Source organism: Carex rostrata, chromosome 14 (genome assembly GCF_964058835.1).
Source record: "Carex rostrata chromosome 14, lpCarRost1.2, whole genome shotgun sequence".
Classification (NCBI taxonomy): Eukaryota; Viridiplantae; Streptophyta; class Magnoliopsida; order Poales; family Cyperaceae; genus Carex; species Carex rostrata.
Window position 1 is genome coordinate 7,960,240 of NC_135931.1, and position 18,076 is coordinate 7,978,315.

At 33.7% G+C, this 18,076-nt stretch overlaps 1 protein-coding gene across 1 annotated transcript; it reads right to left on the reverse strand.

Annotated features, from left to right (window-relative positions):
- Positions 1-584: 584 nt before the first annotated feature.
- Positions 585-6,890, reverse strand: LOC144565219 (uncharacterized). The gene is made up of 12 exons (XM_078314908.1): positions 6,114-6,890; positions 5,082-5,214; positions 4,083-4,185; positions 3,763-3,886; positions 3,318-3,383; positions 2,826-2,864; positions 2,616-2,696; positions 2,470-2,517; positions 2,054-2,104; positions 1,874-1,942; positions 1,334-1,621; positions 585-1,111 (listed from the first exon to the last, which is right to left on the reverse strand). The coding sequence occupies exons 1-12, from the start codon at positions 6,246-6,248 to the stop codon at positions 845-847; spliced, it is 1,404 nt and encodes a 467-aa protein (XP_078171034.1). The 5' UTR covers positions 6,249-6,890; the 3' UTR covers positions 585-844.
- Between the last annotated feature and the right edge of the window lie 11,186 nt (positions 6,891-18,076).

The window sequence follows — 18,076 nt, forward strand, 5'->3', positions numbered from 1 at the left end:
AATATAAATGCAAGTTATAATATTTTTTTCTTTCTTTGTAATTGAAAAGAGAAATGCGAGAAGTAATTAGGTAGAAGGTATTTTATGAGATTGTCTTAGATTCACTATTGAAAGTTCATTGATATCTCTAGCTTGGCACTGTTTAAAAAACAATTGTAATTCTATTATAATTTTTCATTGTGTCGAGCTTTTGGTTGACACAATCAGGACTAAACTCTCGACACACAAAATTTGAGATAGTGGGGGTTATTTCTCCATTTTTAATGTGCTACGTTGCATACGGTATTTGAGAATACGATATGCTGAATTATAATAAAAGTGTATACTTGGTGAACAGTGAGCAATTTTCCCGTTAAAAGAAAAAAAAATGGTGGAGAATATTTTCACTTTGCACTCCAATAATTGCCACATGAGGTTTCAAATGTTGGTTCAACCAAAATTTTGGACAGGTGAACTGGCAATAGTAATTAGCACTTGAATTTTCCCTTGGGGCCAAGTTCAACCAACAAGTACTGTTTCCTTTAGCTATAGCAGTAAAGAAACACCGCACCATCCAAAATGAAGCAACTGCAAACGGGAAAACATAATGCTCTAATTTTCGCCTAAGTTGAAAACAATTATACAAAAAGCCCCTAACCAGAGGCCAGGCAGCATGAATTGGCAGCAATGACACTTTTTGCATCCAAATTCCAATATACCAAAGGCCCAGACACCATGAACCCGACCCCCTCCCTCCTTTTTAACCCAATTCATCAATTTTCAGACCATTCCCTCTTTGCCAAATATCATGTCCCAAGAAAGGCTAATTAGCCCCAATTTAAGACTCAAAATACACATCTTTTACCTAGTCAGGTTTTGGTCTAGGGTTACAAGTCAACACATAAGGTGAATTTCCACAGCCAATGGTGCTAATTGGGTGCACTGAAAGGGGATTACACCTGTCAAAGACAAGGCGACCTCCTCTCCCCATACGAAAGTGAGGACGGAACACCGACGATGGGTCTTGGCTATCTCCTGATGGTGGATCTGGTGTTGTCCGTTTGATGCCCAGGACCGCCAGTTTGTCGGCATCAATTGGCTTCGTGAATAGCAACACCGGCTCATCTGGATCCTTTATTTTCAATATTTTATAAAATAGAAAGTTACATTCAATAATTTAAGCACAGTTTTCCATTTTGGTCAGGTCTACAGGTGATCTACATGTGGAATAAGTGCAAACCTAAATATTCATATTGAACTGCTCTACTGTTGGTACCATATCTCCAGTACATATGAGAACATACCGTACCATAATCAAAATTTGTGCCATGATCTTAGCAAAAGCATTAATTACCCTTTCTTTGTCATTAATCCAGCCATTTTGAACTGGCCTACTGTTGGTACCAACACGCTTGTTGAACTGCTCCCTTTTGATACGAAAAGGAGGAATGACCGCTGTCCTGGCATCAGGGGCCCGCAGGGTAAGTGTGGGTGGCACCTGTACTGGTACAGCATTGCGAGGGTAGGTACGACAGGCTGCTGTGTCATCAGAATCCGCATAGTCATCTTCGCTTGAACCGTAGCGGCTTGATACATTAAAGCCTGATAAAGCCATGCCATCTTCAACAAGCTGTGCCTCATGCTGAAAATAGAAACAAGTATAAATACAAGTTTTCAACCACTGTGTCCGTTGACATTTCATCAAGGATCTAAATATATTGGCTTGTATGTACCGAGCATGAATGATTAACACAGTATCAGTACATGCTGAAATGCATGGGACTCGGAAAAGAGTGACCACATATCTACTACAGATATTTCTTCCAGTGACATGTGCTGGCACAATCTAAAAAAAATCATAGGGGAATGAATAAAGACAATGTTAGAAACAGACCTTATATGTCATTTGAATGCGTTGAAGATTGACCTCACAATCCATTGCCTCCCGCTTTTTCTCTTCTCTCTGTGGAAAGATGAAAAAATCCCCTTTTCTAAATACCCACAGCACAATTTTACAATTTTTTCAATTTTTTAAAATTTTAGAACTCATAAAATTATTATGATGAAGATAAACCTTGATGAGAGCCTCTATCACTGCCTTCGCCTGGTCCAAATTGCGCCGCACCTGTTTCACATCTCAAGAATTAATGAAAGCTTCTACATGAGATGACACCAGTACTTGGCATAACAACCGAATAACATGTACTTGAACCTTTTGGAACATAAATTTCTCTTTGGTACAATTACAAGGGACCTCTAGGAAACGTAAAAAACAAAAACTCACTAAAAGCGAGTATCATGGTGAAATTTTCAATTAAGTTTTCAAAACTAATGGTACTTCTTTCATGTTCTGCAAAATGTAATGTTTCAAGCGAGATGACACAACCGAATGTGTTACAGAGTACAGACATCGACACCCATCCAATTACAGAGCTCATATGAAGTTACACACGTGTGTGTGTGAGAGAGTGAGAGAGAGAGAGAGTATACCAAGCGAAGCCGTTCGAAGGACAACACATTGTTTTCTCTTCTTTGCATCTAAAAGGAGGAAATACAATTCAGACAAAAGTTATTTCGGTATTTATACATTCTTTGTTTCTTGTAAAGAAGGTCAAAAGAAGAATAAAGAAACAAACCCTTCTAGTGTGTAATCGATGAGCCTTTTCCCTTGGCCTAAAGACATTGTATGGATTCGTATCATTCACCGGAGGTGGTGGCTAACAATTTCAAAATTTTAAAACAAACCAAAATCAAGTGAAATACAACTAGACAAATTCATTAAAAGATATTTAAAGAGAGTATTCTGAGCAATCTATAAAATCATATATGAGAAAAGGGATGCCAACCTGTAATCGCCGAAGAATAGGCTTTTGCCACCTCTCTCTCTGAAAAGAAAGAAGTAACATAAACAACTAAGAACGAATAAGGAGTTATCTAAAATAAGAGCTTTGACCTTTGCAATGGTACATACATGCCATTATACCATTGAGTTCCAAAATCATTGATGCATTTTGGACACTAAATGACAAATTAATAGAACTACTTCTGAGCAGTAATTTCAAATCCCAAAACCAATTTACTCAATTCTGAGAATATATTTTGTTACCATAGCCATGCAGTAAATCATATCCGACTGTACAATCCTTGAGTTTCAACAACAAATTGTCAACTAGAGGCACAAATTTAAATTAACAGCGCGACAACCACTTTTATACTTCAATTTTAGTTCTCAATAAAAGTAGTTCCACAATCATTTTTGACCCCCTCAATTGATGCCATTCATTTCCAGTATTACTACACAGTCAATTTTTTAATTCTGGTGTACATGTCTTGCATACCTTTGATTTCCAGTAATTATATACAGAGTGAATAATAGAATGCCTCATTGATAGATTTTGGAAAGCCTGAAAAGCACACAGTGATCTTTTGTAAGAACATAGTCAAAGTTATTAACAAAATAAAAAATTAGATTCTAAAACAATACCAACTTCAAGATGGGTTCCAGTTCTTCCGGATGTCTTTTTTTTTTTTTATGTTTGTTCGAAAGGTTAATTTTGGCAAACTCCTTTGAATGAAAAACACTTAGAGTGTGGCTCACTTGGGTAATATTTGGCTTGGTACCAGAAACACCATCGTTTATTTAAGTCTCAAAATATAAATATTTTGGAACTAATAGCAAATTTCAGAATTAATTGTGATCCCCTCCAAGAACTCGGAAGTAATACTTTGCTTGACCAAGCATAAATAAACTAGCTCATAGCAAGTAAAGGTTAAGGTATTCACCTCCGTGGCAGAATCAGGCTTTAAAACAACTGGAATAGGAGCTGAGAAAGTGGGTATTATCAGACCCGCTCTCTCTCTTGCTTTGTGGTCCATTATCTCCAACTTGAAAAGCATCATCTCCAACCTACAGGCATATATAAAAAAAAATTCCTTTAATTTCTACCAAAAACACACTTTTAATTGGCTGTACCAACAACAAAAATCTATTTGTACGGCATAACATGTCATATTTATTTGTTTAGTATCTTGTTGTCATATTATACCAAAGTAGTTTGGTTACATATGCAGCATAAGCATATCAAAAGTCAAGAAAGACATACTTTTCGGATGATATAGATTTTCTTTCAGTGTTGAAATCCTCGAGCCAGTCTTCATCTTCATTGTCCAAATCATACTCAACAAATTCACCAATCTCAGCCCTCGCTGCATTAATCAAAATTGGCAAAATTATTTACACGATAAAGTAAAAATGAGCTTAGCTTAAAGCAACAAAAATACAACATACTACACCTAAAGCAATTGAAAAGACCCACTAAATAACAGAATAACACGAAAAAAATGCAAAAACCATGGCGCTTTACGCAGAAGCATTGCATATAATGTTTGCATCCTCTTTTTACTGCAGCTGCTGGCACATAGTTAGCCAATTGTTATTTGACAAATCTGCTTTTCAATTAGACTAAAGCAGCTAACCTCACCTGATTGTGCGGACCCAAATCGATACAGGCTTTTGAGTTCTAACTTGGACCCGAACTATTATTAGTTTGATATTTCACAAAACCAGTATTTATATTATGAAATTGGGAATATTTGTAAGAATTTGCTGGCCCAGGCCATGATTGCATACAAATACAATTGCTCTCAAAGAATGAAGTCTATATTCCAAAGAAAATGTCTTACAAAAATAAATATTTAATTAATTGCACTGAAAATCTGTATGATTAAGAAGTTATCAATTTGGGTTTCCAAGGCCGTCTTCGACATAACTATTTTTGAGAGAACATGGAGCACATTTATTGCTAAACTCCAAAGAAGTACAGGTCCAATAACAGCAATTAGCACTCCTTAAACATTAATGCTTTCTCAGATGAAAGGTCAATTCAACTTGCATCCCACTCACAAAATAAGAGAAGGATTTCATGGCCCCCTATATCATACCAAAATATGATAAATTCTGCATTATGTTATTTTCATTCTATGCTTAAACACATTCCCAATTTGTATTTTCCATAAGAAGGGTAGGATCTTTTTGCAATTTAAGGATCATGGAGAATCATTTCCCCTACTTTTTTAGGATAACAGAGTAGAATGCAACAAACCTCCTCTTGCACGTATATAAGAGGTGGGCTGACTGAATGTGCGCGAGTAGTCTCTTTCATATGTGTCAACTGCATCATATTGTGGGGTCGGTATCTCTTGTGCATTGACCTTCTTCTGTAGTGCCTTTGGTGTCTAATAAATGCACATACTAACATTAATCATGACAAAATGGACAAATCTGATCCTTAGCATAATAAGTAACTAGCCAAGTACTACAATCAAGGCACTTCTGGAATATCTACCACATTCCAGAGAACGGCTTGCAACCAACATCCACAAAAATTAATTATTATAACACAAAATCCTTATATATACTATTTTTAAAAAACACGCATGTTATTGACTTCAAAACTTTTTGAGTATTCATGTACAAACAATGTAAACAAAAGACAAATAACTTTTAAACGACTTCATTAGTTATGGAAATTTCATATCAAATTGAAATTTTTAACAGGTCCATGCACCGTCACAACTCTTTCCTAGTATGAACAGCACGGAATTACTACCATAGATAAAAGATAATAAACCTTTAATGAATCCAATAGAATGGTTTGTATCTAAAATGCAATTACATCTATCACTTTTTAACAAGTATGACATCCTAAAAATATTTATTTTTGCTCTCTATTTTTAATTATTCAGCTTAAAGTTCGCAAAAACAGAAGAAGAAAAAGGAAACAAAATAAGACAATTGCTATACCTGGTTTTAATTGAATATGGGTTCAAAATTAAGAACTCGCTAAAGTTCATGGCAATATGTAGTCAGCATTTAATGAGATATACCTACTAATAATAATGACAGTTGGTAATTTCACAGATACGTCCCGTTACATCAGGTGTCACGTGTAAATAAAAAGAAATATTGCGAGTTTATGATGTAAATATGGCAATATACAAGGTGTCCTTGGAAAAAATTAATTACATAATATTAAAGCATAATAAAACCAAACCATGATAATGCCAGTGTTCTACACGCAAATATGAGAAAAAGGTAATTCATAAAGCAGCTCAAGAGCACTAGAAGATTTTACCTCGGGTTCAGGCTCGAATACCAAGCGGGGACGAGTTGGCAGGTCGTCATCCTCGAAATCCTTGAAGGATCTGAGAACAGGTATCTTTTTGTTTATGTCGAGGGGTCGTGGCCTCACTATCGGCCTAGTACTCATATCAACTCTTCCTATTTCCAGCCACTTTGACCATTAATTCCTCCCCTCACCTCCAATTTCTCACAATGTCTCCCCGCAATCACCCCCAAATACAATAGCTAGTATGTCTTTATATTTCTAGCTTCACTAATAGGTTTCCAATGTATATAGTATACAGTATGCACAATTCTCCAATTCAGCGCATTATTCAAATAACCATTTAACTAACTCAAGCACTACAGGAAACAACATTCTATCAGAAGATAAGTCAACTAAAACACTTCAACCTTACACAAGCCCTAGTATTAATGAACCAAGAGCTGGAGACCGCAAAAAGGGATAGAAGTCCTAGCTTACAACTAAAAACACCATACACACAATAGACAAACTGTTGTAAAAGTCCAATTACGCATGAGCAATGCGAATAGGGTTTTCTCGGACTGATGCTGAGGCCCAGGGGACCGAGAACTTAAATGGTCTTGCTATCTAGGGTTCAGTGACTGTAAAGATTCCCGTCAAATAGTAAGGACGGAGGAGAGGAGAGAAAGAGAAACTTTTCTAGGGTTAGGGTTTCTCGGGGAACTTGCGGGATTTCTAGGGTTTGAAAGAGAAATAAAGCGAGGGAAGGAAGAAGATGGTCGAGGGAGGCTCGCAAGTCGCAAGAGTTGAAGGATTGATTGGTGGACACTTTTGCATGGTATCGGTATATGATCAGTCTGTAGACCGTAATAATTTGGAGTACTTGAATCCATGATTTCGGAATTTAACCATGGATGCCAATTTCGTTCCATCCCATCAAAATACCCAAATTGTTCCGTTCCAAGGAAAAGTCAAATGCCTGTCAACTATGCTGATCTTTTGGCATGTTTGTTGTTTCATATAAGAAATCAAATTCGAAACGTTTCGCTCACCATAATTAATATATTTTAGCATGAAATAAAAAAAGGGTTAAATTTTTAAATCGTTTTGAATGTGGATATTAAATTTTGAATTTGGAGAGTAATGTCTTCAAGTAATAATGAAAGTGACTCTCAAATATCGTGTTGGTGTATGCGAATAAAAAGAAGAAAAATGTCATATCTATTGGAAAATGGGAGTATACATGAAATTCCTCTAATAATTAAACAACCGAAGGAGCGGCTATTATTTTTAATACCCTTAAAAAAAATTTAAAAATACCCTCCGGTTTAATTTTTTTTTATAAATGCCCCGACTGCCTGGCCCACGGGCGGGCCAAAACACAAGCGGACCGCCTGGCCCACGGACGGTCCTCCTTTTTTTTTTTTAGGGATCTTAGTATTTTGATTTAAATAATTTTGTGAAGAAAAAATTTTCTTGTTTAGAGTGTATGCAAAAAAATAAGACATTTGATATATTTATGAAGTGATGTTGTAACTCTTTATAACTTTGATTTTATTTTTTTGGTGAACTTTGATTTTATTTGTCAGTTGGATATCACAAGTCTAAATATAACACTAATTAAGTACTTAGTCTTTATTCAAAAAATTTCAAGCTCTGACAGCTTGTTGATCTTCTTCTCTTTTTCTGATTTTTATAATATATGTATAATATAGAGTAGAACTAGGGTGCTCTTAAGCTCACCAAAGTTTTGGTAAGCTTAACTCTAAAACTCATCAAATCAATTTCAAATGACGAATCCGAACTGTTGAAACCCGCCTACCTTACGTGTGATGCATCTACATGTGAAATTTTTAAACATTCAAATTAATTTAGCATAAAGTCAAGCGGTCAAAATTAGAAGGTTAATAAATTAATTTTAGTGCATTCATTTTTTAACGTTTTTTGACCGCTTGACTTTATACTAAATTAATTCGAATGTTTAAAAATTTCACATGTAGATGCATCACACGTAAGGTAGGCGGATTTCAATGGTTCGGATTCGTCATTTGAAATCGATTTAATGAGTTTTAGAGTTAAGCTCACCAAAACTTTGGTGAGCTTAAGAGCACCCTAGTTCTACTCTATAATATATACATATATACATGAGGAGGGTTCAAATGCCTCCATATTTTTGTGCCTCCATCTCTCTCCATAATTTTTAAAGTTCAAACAGTCGATCTGAACCACTCAACCTAACCTCCATACTAAAATATGTCTGGAGACCAAATTTTATATTTTTAGGAATTTTTTTACTATTTTCTTAGATAGGTACAAAATCAGCAAATCTGAACCATCTAAAAACAGTATTTTTTTACCTATCTAAAAAAATAGTAAAACAATTCCTAAAAATATAAAATTTGGTCTCCAAACATATTTTACTATTTATTAAGCAATTTTGAAAATTATTGTTTTGCTGTGAACAGTAAAAATCTCTGGACCATTGGATCTGTGATTTTCAAAATTGCTTAATAAATAGTAAAAAAAAATGTAAAATTTGGTCTCCAAGCACATTTCAATATGGAGATCATGTTGAGCGGTTCGGATCGGTCGTTTGGATTTTCAAATCGTAAAATATGAGTGTGAAGTAAAATAGTCGCTTTACTTCGCAACTCATCATAGCCCATCTCTATACATATATACATATGAGGAGGGTTCAAATGCCTCCATTTTTTGTGCCTCCATCATGTCTCCATTTTTAAAAACTTTAATAACTCAAAATTTAATTCTTAAAATTCAAAATAAAACCGTTGGATATGAACTACATTATTTTATCTATGCACATGTAAAAAATTATGGCATTTCAACTTTGTTTTGGTTGTCATCTTGAGCTTGTAAAAATGTATACTAATGTGGATAATTTATAGACGTTGATTTTTTAACTTATCGATTCACATAAAAGAAAAATCAAAATGTGATAATTTTTTATGGGCGCATAGAGAAAATAATATAGATCACATCTAACGGTTTTATTTTGAGGTTTAAGTTCTAAATTTTAAGTTATTTAAGTTTTTAAAAATGGAGGCATGATGGAGGCACAAAAAATGGAGGCATTTGAACCCTCCTCTATACATATATACATATACATATATACCAAGGTTCTAAATAGCAATTATAGCGGCATAGCGGGGAGACCAAAAAAAAAAACTATTGCGAATAGCGTAGCTATAGCGGAAGCTATCACATATAGCGATTTTCCCTTTTCAAACTTTATATTCTATATTTCTACTAATTATCAACATATTCAATATTAGAGAATTGATGTAACAACTAAATGACAACTAATCTAAGTCTATACTTTTTATCAATTACGCAAATAAGAAGGAAAAAAAATCTAAAAAGTAACATTATTTAATAGTTTATACTTCATGGTATTACATATTATAATAGACCAAGAGCAATTAATTTTATAAGGTAAATGAAGTCAATATACATATTTAAACATTTTATAATTATAATAATAATCAAAATCAGCTTTCAATTAAAACGAATGATAATAATTTTACAAATGAATACTATAAAAAAAGTAATCAAAATGAAGAATTAGTATTTGAATATGTCTCGATATAGAATGATAGAATAAATCACAAATAAAAATAGAAGCATATAGTTTGGTTTAGTATACTTATCGTAGAAGACCATGTAGCATTAAAAAAAAGAATAGAAGTACAGAAGTACATACATACATACATACATACGCACATACGCACATACATACGCACATACATACAAACATACATACGCACATACACACATACATACATACGCACGCACATCCATACGCACATCCATACGCACATACATACATACATACGCACATACGCACATCCATACATACATCCATACGCACATCCATACGCACGCACGCGCACACACACACATATACACATATACATATATACAATTTTTTTTTTATAAACTCATTTTTTTATAATATATGTATATATGTATATTATATAAATATATACATATATTATGTATTATATATATAATATACATATATTGTGTATTATATATATAATATGAGTGTGGCTAATTTGCTACCGGAAGCACTTCGACCGAGGTGCTTCCGGGGCTATATTAGCACATGTGATGTTCAAACAACAAATCCAAACCGTTAGATGTTTAATCTATATTAAAATCTACTTGGAGACCAAATTTTACATTTTTTGGAATTTTTTTACTATTTATTAAGATAGTTTGAAAGTCGCTGTTTTTTACGGTGCAGAAATTTACTGAAATCAGCGGTTTTCAAACCAGCTTAATAAATAGTAAAAAAATTCCAAAAAATGTAAAATTTGGTCTCCAAGTAGATTATAATATAGATTAAACATCTAACGGTTTAGATTTGTCATTTGAACATCAAAAAATAGAAAAAACAGTGGCAGCACCTCCGGCTAAAATGCTGCCGGCAGCAAATTAGCCGGACCCTATATAATATACATATATATACATGTAGAGTAAATCCGACTTTCCTAGCCAAAGCACATATATATACATATATTCAAACATCAAATTAGCCGGGCGAAATTCGCGCTCATATCTCTAGTTTCGAAGTCTAAATAGTCAATTCAAACAGTTAAATGTTTAATCTATATTAAAATGTGCTTGGAGACCAAATTTTATATTTTTTTTGAATTTTTTTTACTATTTATTAAGATGGTTTGAAAATCATTGTTTTTTAATACCTATCGTCGAACGAAAACTTAAACTGGATTTTTGAGACACTAAACGACGTTTTTTTGAAATTATGATGCTTCCGATGCGACGATACTTGGTGTACCACCCGGGCAAAATCAAATCTGTCTCGTCCTTCCCTTTTCAAAAAGTGCTCATATGCGTAAATCCGACTTTCCTAGCCAAAGTTATGGTTGTTTAAAGTTTTTTCGAAAATTAAACTTTGAAAATTCATAACTAACTGTAGAAAAATCCAAATAAGTTGAAATTTATATTAATTCTGTGTATTTTTGAATTCTCTACATGCTGGTGCAATCACTTTTGCAGTTTAGTCCCTGTATCAATCCATACTTGCTGATTTACCAGCAAATATCAAATTTGATATTTTTAGTGCATTGCACTATACTAGTGGCCTTTGCCTAGTGCTTGGCTGCTGAGTTTGGACTTGATATCATACCAGAGGTCAGTCTAGGATACTTTGTGCATGGACAGAGATCTAATTTGATGTTTGAATATATTTTAGTAGCTCTAAACTACTGTTTTAGTACCATAAATAAAAAGAAGAAGATCAACAAGCTGTCAGAGCTTGAAATTTTTTAAATAAAGGTCAAGTCCTTAATTAGTGTTATATTTAGACTTGTAATATCCAACTGACAAATAAAATCAAAGTTCACCAAAAAAATAAAAATAAATAAATAAATAAAATCAAAGTTATAAAGAGTTACGACATCACTTCATAAATATATCAAATGTCTTATTTTTTGGCATACACTCTAAACAAGAAAACTTTTTCTTCACAAAATTATTTAAATCAAAATACTAAGATCTTTAAAAAAAAAAGAGGACCGCCCGTGGGCCAGGCGGTCGAGACATTTATAAAAAAAAATTAAATCGGAGGGTATTTTTAATTTTTTTTTAAGGGTATTAAAAAAATGGCCGCCGAGTCTTTTAGAATAGGATAATTTTTTTCTTGAGAAACGGTAACAAGACCAAACATCTAAAATCAACGATGCATAATCCTTGTAGCACGAAATTATAGGGGATACAGATTTTTGATTCCCTGTGGCTGTATGGCACTTCTTGTCGTTCGTTTAAATAATATCCTCAGTGAGATTTGATTTTGGATATTCTTGATAACAGTCTTGAATACATACTTTTATTTAGCCTAATTATTATATACTCTCATTTGGAGTGAAGCTATGATACTTTGTAATACGTAGATTGGTCTGTACGATAAATTTATATTTTCATTTTTTTAATTTAAATAATTGCTTCAAACCGTTCAACATGATCATATTTTATATGAAAATGCACTTACATATCAAATTTTATATTAAAAAAAATACTATTTTTTAGATAGATAAAAAATCACTCCTTTCAATAGTACATCATCTTTAGATCATGTAATTTTACACATATCTAAGAAAATAGTAAAAAAAATCTAAATAAATATAAAATTTGGTCTCCAATATATTTTTTATATAAATATCATATTGAATATTGAATGATTCATATTAATATTGACTATCTGAACTTAAAAAAAAAATGTAAATCCATAACACAAATTTATGTGGAGATTGCAAAGTATCGTAGTCTCTCACTTCTCTCACATGATAATATTCACAAAAAAAATTGCAAGAGAAATGGACAGACCAAACAACATAAAAATATTTCGTGTAATTTTCATTTAGTCATTCATAAGAATGTCAGATGCGTTCTCTAACTAAATAAATTACATCTTATCTCATTAACAAACAAAAACTGAGTGCAATATCGAGTAAAGACGGATAATGATTTATAAACAGGTTATTGGAGAAAACTAATTTATCTCGATACATAAAAAAAAATATAATTAAAGATTTATTTAGAATATGCAACGTTATTGTATATCCTAGAAATATCACCTACGACCTAGTAGATGATTTTTATCGTCGGAAGGCTGGGATGAATGTGAAGGTGATGACATATCTTGAGAAAAGTTGGAGAAATGATTCTATTCCCGATTATCATGATTTATTCAGAGACAAAATTAGAATTTTATCATTAGAGACATAAAAAAATATAATACTGAAATTTTATTTCAAATAAATGATTCAATAATATATTAATATCAAATTATACTTAATAAATAATTAGAAAATAATTAATAATATAATTTTAATTTGTAAATTATATCATATAATTATAAAAATTAATTCTAGATTCCAAAAATAAGCACTTATCCAAAAAAATATGGATTAAAGAAATAGTTGCCAATCAAGTAGAAGTGAGACTTCTTTTCTTTTCATCTCAGTAAAAATCATCTATTACATCATATATGATGAAAGTGATTTTTTTTAGTGTAATTTCTTTCTTCGATATAAAATATTAAATAATTATTTAGAAGTCATCTTTCATTCTATTACTTAGGTTGGTCTTAACAGATTAAAATGATTATTAAATTTTATTAACAAGAAATTATTACTCGTTCTACTTAATGAAAAAAAAAACGAAACTTAGAACCAATGAATTATGTAAACCACGTTAATACGCACATGAAAATAATAAAAACAAGAATGCATTCAATTAAGGTAAATAATTAATGATGGGCCTCAAATATAGCAATATATGATCTTATAAATTTAATAAATTGGCAAATACACGAATTTCAAATAAACTGGAAAAAAATTCTAGCTTAAAACTGTTTAAAAAAATAAAAATAGTAGATAACAACTTGCGTTAGTTCAGACTATACAAAATGATTGGAAGTTGCATGTTTTAAAATAATGATTGAAACTTGTAGGATTAGGAGATTGAAATGATATTTTGAAACTATGCACTCTAAATAAGAATTGACATTTAATCTAGTGGTAAAAGTAATATTTTTTTGTGTAAGAAGTAATAGGTTTGAAATCGAGAAAAGATAATTTTTTGTAGATATTAAATAATGGAGCATATTAACATTCAACTTTTACAAAAGAAAATAGACTATGCACTCCAAATATTTACAGAAATAGCAATGAAATAGCTATGTACTTGTTCGTTCTGTCACTTCCGAGCTACCGATATTTTTGGTATGTTCATAAAATGTCCGCTTCTTGCAAAATGTTGTTGCGGAGATTATTAAATGCGTCAAGACTAGAGAGAAAGAGAGCTGATTCTTTCCTTACAGAGAGTTGGGCTTTGACGCTTGATAGAATTATTAAATGGACCAGATAGATAGAAGTGAAGAACAAAATCGGTATTTAAAATTTCAACTCTCAGAAAAATATTGATATGACTTAATTAGAAAGTAATATATAAATCTGTAATTTTATTTTACTTTCTCGTTTCACTGACTTTTGAGCTATATCTTGAAAAATATAATCTTGTTATGGAAATTGAAAGTAGCACATAACTGAAAATTTTGAGAGAATTTATTATGAAATTGTGTATTTATTTCTTTAAATTCTATAATAACATATTTATCATCTAAAATTCTAATAATTTAGATATTTATCCAATACAATTTAAATATATATTAAATATACTTAAAACTTAAATTACTTATGTTTGAGATTCTGAAAATTATAATTAACTCAAAATTAAATTAAAACTAAACTCATTTTTCCTTTAGGTTGTGCTCCACAACCCCAGTACGGAGAGGAAGGGGAAAGCAGAGAAAGGAAGGAGCACCGTGCGGGTTCCCCTCGCTACAGTGAAACCTACACCCCAATTTGGAGGGTACAAATTTCGGAACTTTGTATAGTGTGTTCCCCAACGTTCCCCTTGCACAGTACATGCGTTCCTTCCTTTCTCTCTCTGATTATCTTCTTCTGGAGCAAGTGAACGACGTGGGCAGACTGTCATTATGCGGATTTTTCCTTGCTTTCCTTTAATGAAGGAGTTCGATCTCCCCTCTTTGGAGCACGCCCTTACACTACTCTTCATCTTTCTATTATATTTTTAAAGAGATCATACTCTCAGTCCTCTCTCTGAACCATACTCCATGTACCATATGATTGTACCATAATCTCCCTAATACGCCTTTTGTTTTTAGGTCTCTCTTTTTCTCATCCAATGCGAGCTCCCATTTATATCTCAAGGATTCGTCCTCCTCGGATCTCATCTCCAACAAGAGTGATTGCAATGGTGCCGAAGAGAGTTAAAAGCGATGAGAAGGAGTGGTTTTAGTGCAGGTCCAACAAGCGTGATTGGAATGGTGTCTGAGAGGGTTAGAAGCGATGAGAAGGAGATGTTTTAGTGCAAGTCCAACAAGCGTGATTGGAATGATGCTAGAGATGGTTAAAAGCCATAAGAAGGAGAGGTTTAAGCGCAAGTTCAACAAGCATGATTGGAATGGTGCTTGAGGGAAGAGGGGGCTATCCGATGGCCATCGGACCACTTTTGTGTTCGATGGGTTCTCTCACCGTCAGATCTACTTTAGGATTCGTGTGTACGGATTTTAAAGTAGACACGAAATTGCGGGCGCAAATCCTAAAGCAGATCCGATGGTGAAGAGAACCCATCGAACACAAAAGTGGTCCGATGGGCGTCGGACGCCCCCCTCTCCCGTGCTTGAGAGGGTTAGAAGCAATGAGAAGGAGAGGGTTTGGCACAAGTCCACAACTGTGATTAGAATAGTGTTGGAGAGGGTTAGAAGTGATGAGAAGGAGAGATTTAGTACAAGAGGTAGGGGAAGTGGCACAATTTTAACGCTAAAGGTAAAAGAAAACGTGATAGATTATAATTTGACAAAAAGGAAGGGGAAGAGACATAATTAGGTGCTTAATTATAATTAAATATAATTAATTTAAGTTTTTCATTTATGGAGTAAATATGTGAGCTATAAAAATTTAGGATAGTAAATATATAATTATAAAATTCAGAGAAAAAAATTAGGTAATCCATAGTTTTTGATCTAGGGGTTCACTACAGCAGAAGTTATTTTCAGCGACCGATGATGGCGCCGGTCGCTGAAAATGATTTCCCCCCCCCCAAAAAAAAACTGACTTCTCTGGCGACGAAGGATTTTATGTGACTATCATCAGTGGCCGGTCATTTCGCCGGTCGCAAAAAGTGTTTTTTCGGAAAAAAAAAAAGCGCCAGATCAACCCTTCCCTCTCGCGCCAAACCCTAACCCGCGCAGCGCAGAAACCTCACCCTCTCTCGTGGTCTCTCTCGCGCTCTCTGTCGCCACTACCACCTGACTTCGCCTCACCTCTCTTCTTCAGGTATTTGAAGTTTGATTTTGATTTTGATTGGATTTTCTGAAATTGATTGGATTTTGATTTTGTTGTGTTTTCACTGCCAGGAAATTGGCTCTTTTCACTGCCTTCTTCGGGAAAAAAGAAAAAATAGTTGCAATTCGGGTGACAAAATTTAAGCTTCTTTACGCTTCAATTGGAGGTGACAAAAATTATTAAATTTATAAGTAATTTGTTTTGGTCAGTTGCAATTAGGGTGGTTCATCGGTTCAGTTGGTTGAAATCAAACCTAAATGGGCGAATCAAAGTTATAATTCAGTTTGAAAAATAAAACCAAATCAAACCGATTTAGTATTGTAACCGAACTGAACCGAACCAAATTTTATTTTGTATATATAATGTTTTGGAAACCACCCAACACCAGCCCACCAACACCCAACATGCTTGTTCACAAACAGCGCTTCATAAGTTGTTTTTCATTAAATTAATATATTTTTATTCTTATTGAATATAATCGAACTAACCTTGATAATCTTTTTTTAAATGAAATTGTCTTTCAAATTCGTAACAGGAGCAAACACAAGGGCGCGAACCCAGATGGAGCGATGAGTTGTTTCAGCCTACCCATACGAACAAGAAGACGGGGGAATACGTTAGTACTAAGGCTAAAAATGCACAGGTAATAGTACTTTCGAATCGTTGTATAAAATATCACGGTTCATGTTGTACGTAACATTATTGTTATATTTTACAAAATTTGCAGCTAAAATATGAGAAAGCTATGAAGGACAAGTATGGAGAGGATAAAGAGAAATGACCCAGATACGACGGCGATCTCTGGTTCACCACGGGCGTTGATGATCAGAATGCCCACGGCGATAACTATGGTCTCGGTGCTCTAGGTAAAATAAACATTCTTTGAAATTTGAAATTTATTTTTAGTTTTGTCAGATAATACTAATTGTCTTACTTTTAATGTTTCAAGCAAGACGAGAGGCATGTTTCGCTCTGGTGGATCTAGCAGTGCTCGGTCGCACTCCTCACAGTCATATTATTCTATGCCGCCATCGACGCATCTCACAGAAGAAGATATTGAGAGGATATCTTCCCGGGTACTTGATAGGATGGAGGCTCGCATCGAGGCTCAGGTGGAGGCTCGGTTCAGAGCTTCTTCGGTACGAAATTCGATATTTCAGTATGTTTTTTTAATTGTGAACTCTAAACCCTAAATCATAATTATCTAAAATACTTTCTTACAACCTCACAGGGAGGTTCGGGCTCGCAGTCGGCCTCGATGCCTGCTCAAGATGACGAGGATGATGACGGCGATGATGACGAGGGACATTACTCGGATGTCACTGGCGATGGTACTGCTTAGGTTTTTTTTATATATTTATATCTTGTTAGATGATACTGTTTATTGTTTATGGTATTGTTTACTGCTTGAGTTACTCGGATATTTATGTTTGATGAGATGATATACAGTTTCTTGATCTTTATGTTTATATTTGTTTGTATGCGATTGCTATGTTGGTTTTGTATCGATTTTTATGTTTATGTTATGATGTATGTTGTATGCGATCGTTATGTTGTTTGTGTATTGATTTTTATGTTTATGTTATGATGTATGTTGTATGTTGGTATGTGTAGTACCAATTAATTAAATGGTGCAAATATAAATAACAAAAAAAATATCAAAAACCTAAAATAAGGTATCTGCGACCGGAATATTATATCAGCGACCGTTTTCTGAACGTTTTGTTGGTCACATAAACTTTTTTCTGACGTCAGCAAAAAACTTTCAGAGACCGTTTTTCAATTTTCAGCAACCGTTTTTTGTCGTCGCAGATATTTTTTCCTGACGTCAGCAAAAAAAACAGCGACGAAAAAAATTGGTCGCATAAAAATTATCAGTGACGTCATTCAGCGACCGTTGACGTCAGCAGAAGAGTATCTGCGACGAAGCTTACAGCGACCGGAATATTGTATCAGCGACCGTTTCCTCTATCTGAGACCGGCAACGCAACTATCTGCGACCGGAAATTCAGTCGCAGAAAGTCCTTTCTGCCGTAGTGGTTTGAACTGATTAAAAGTAGCACATAATTGAGA

Bases quoted from the DNA above. Each gene is read 5' to 3' on its own strand.
- LOC144565219 (XM_078314908.1), bottom strand. From the start codon at position 6,248: ATGAGTACTAGGCCGATAGTGAGGCCACGACCCCTCGACATAAACAAA. The intron at 2,697-2,825 runs GTTGGCATCCCT...TGAAATTGTTAG, and splicing joins CTATTCTTCGGCGATTACAG to CCACCACCTCCGGTGAATGA. The intron at 2,105-2,469 runs GTATACTCTCTC...GATGTGAAACAG, and splicing joins CCTTCGAACGGCTTCGCTTG to GTGCGGCGCAATTTGGACCA.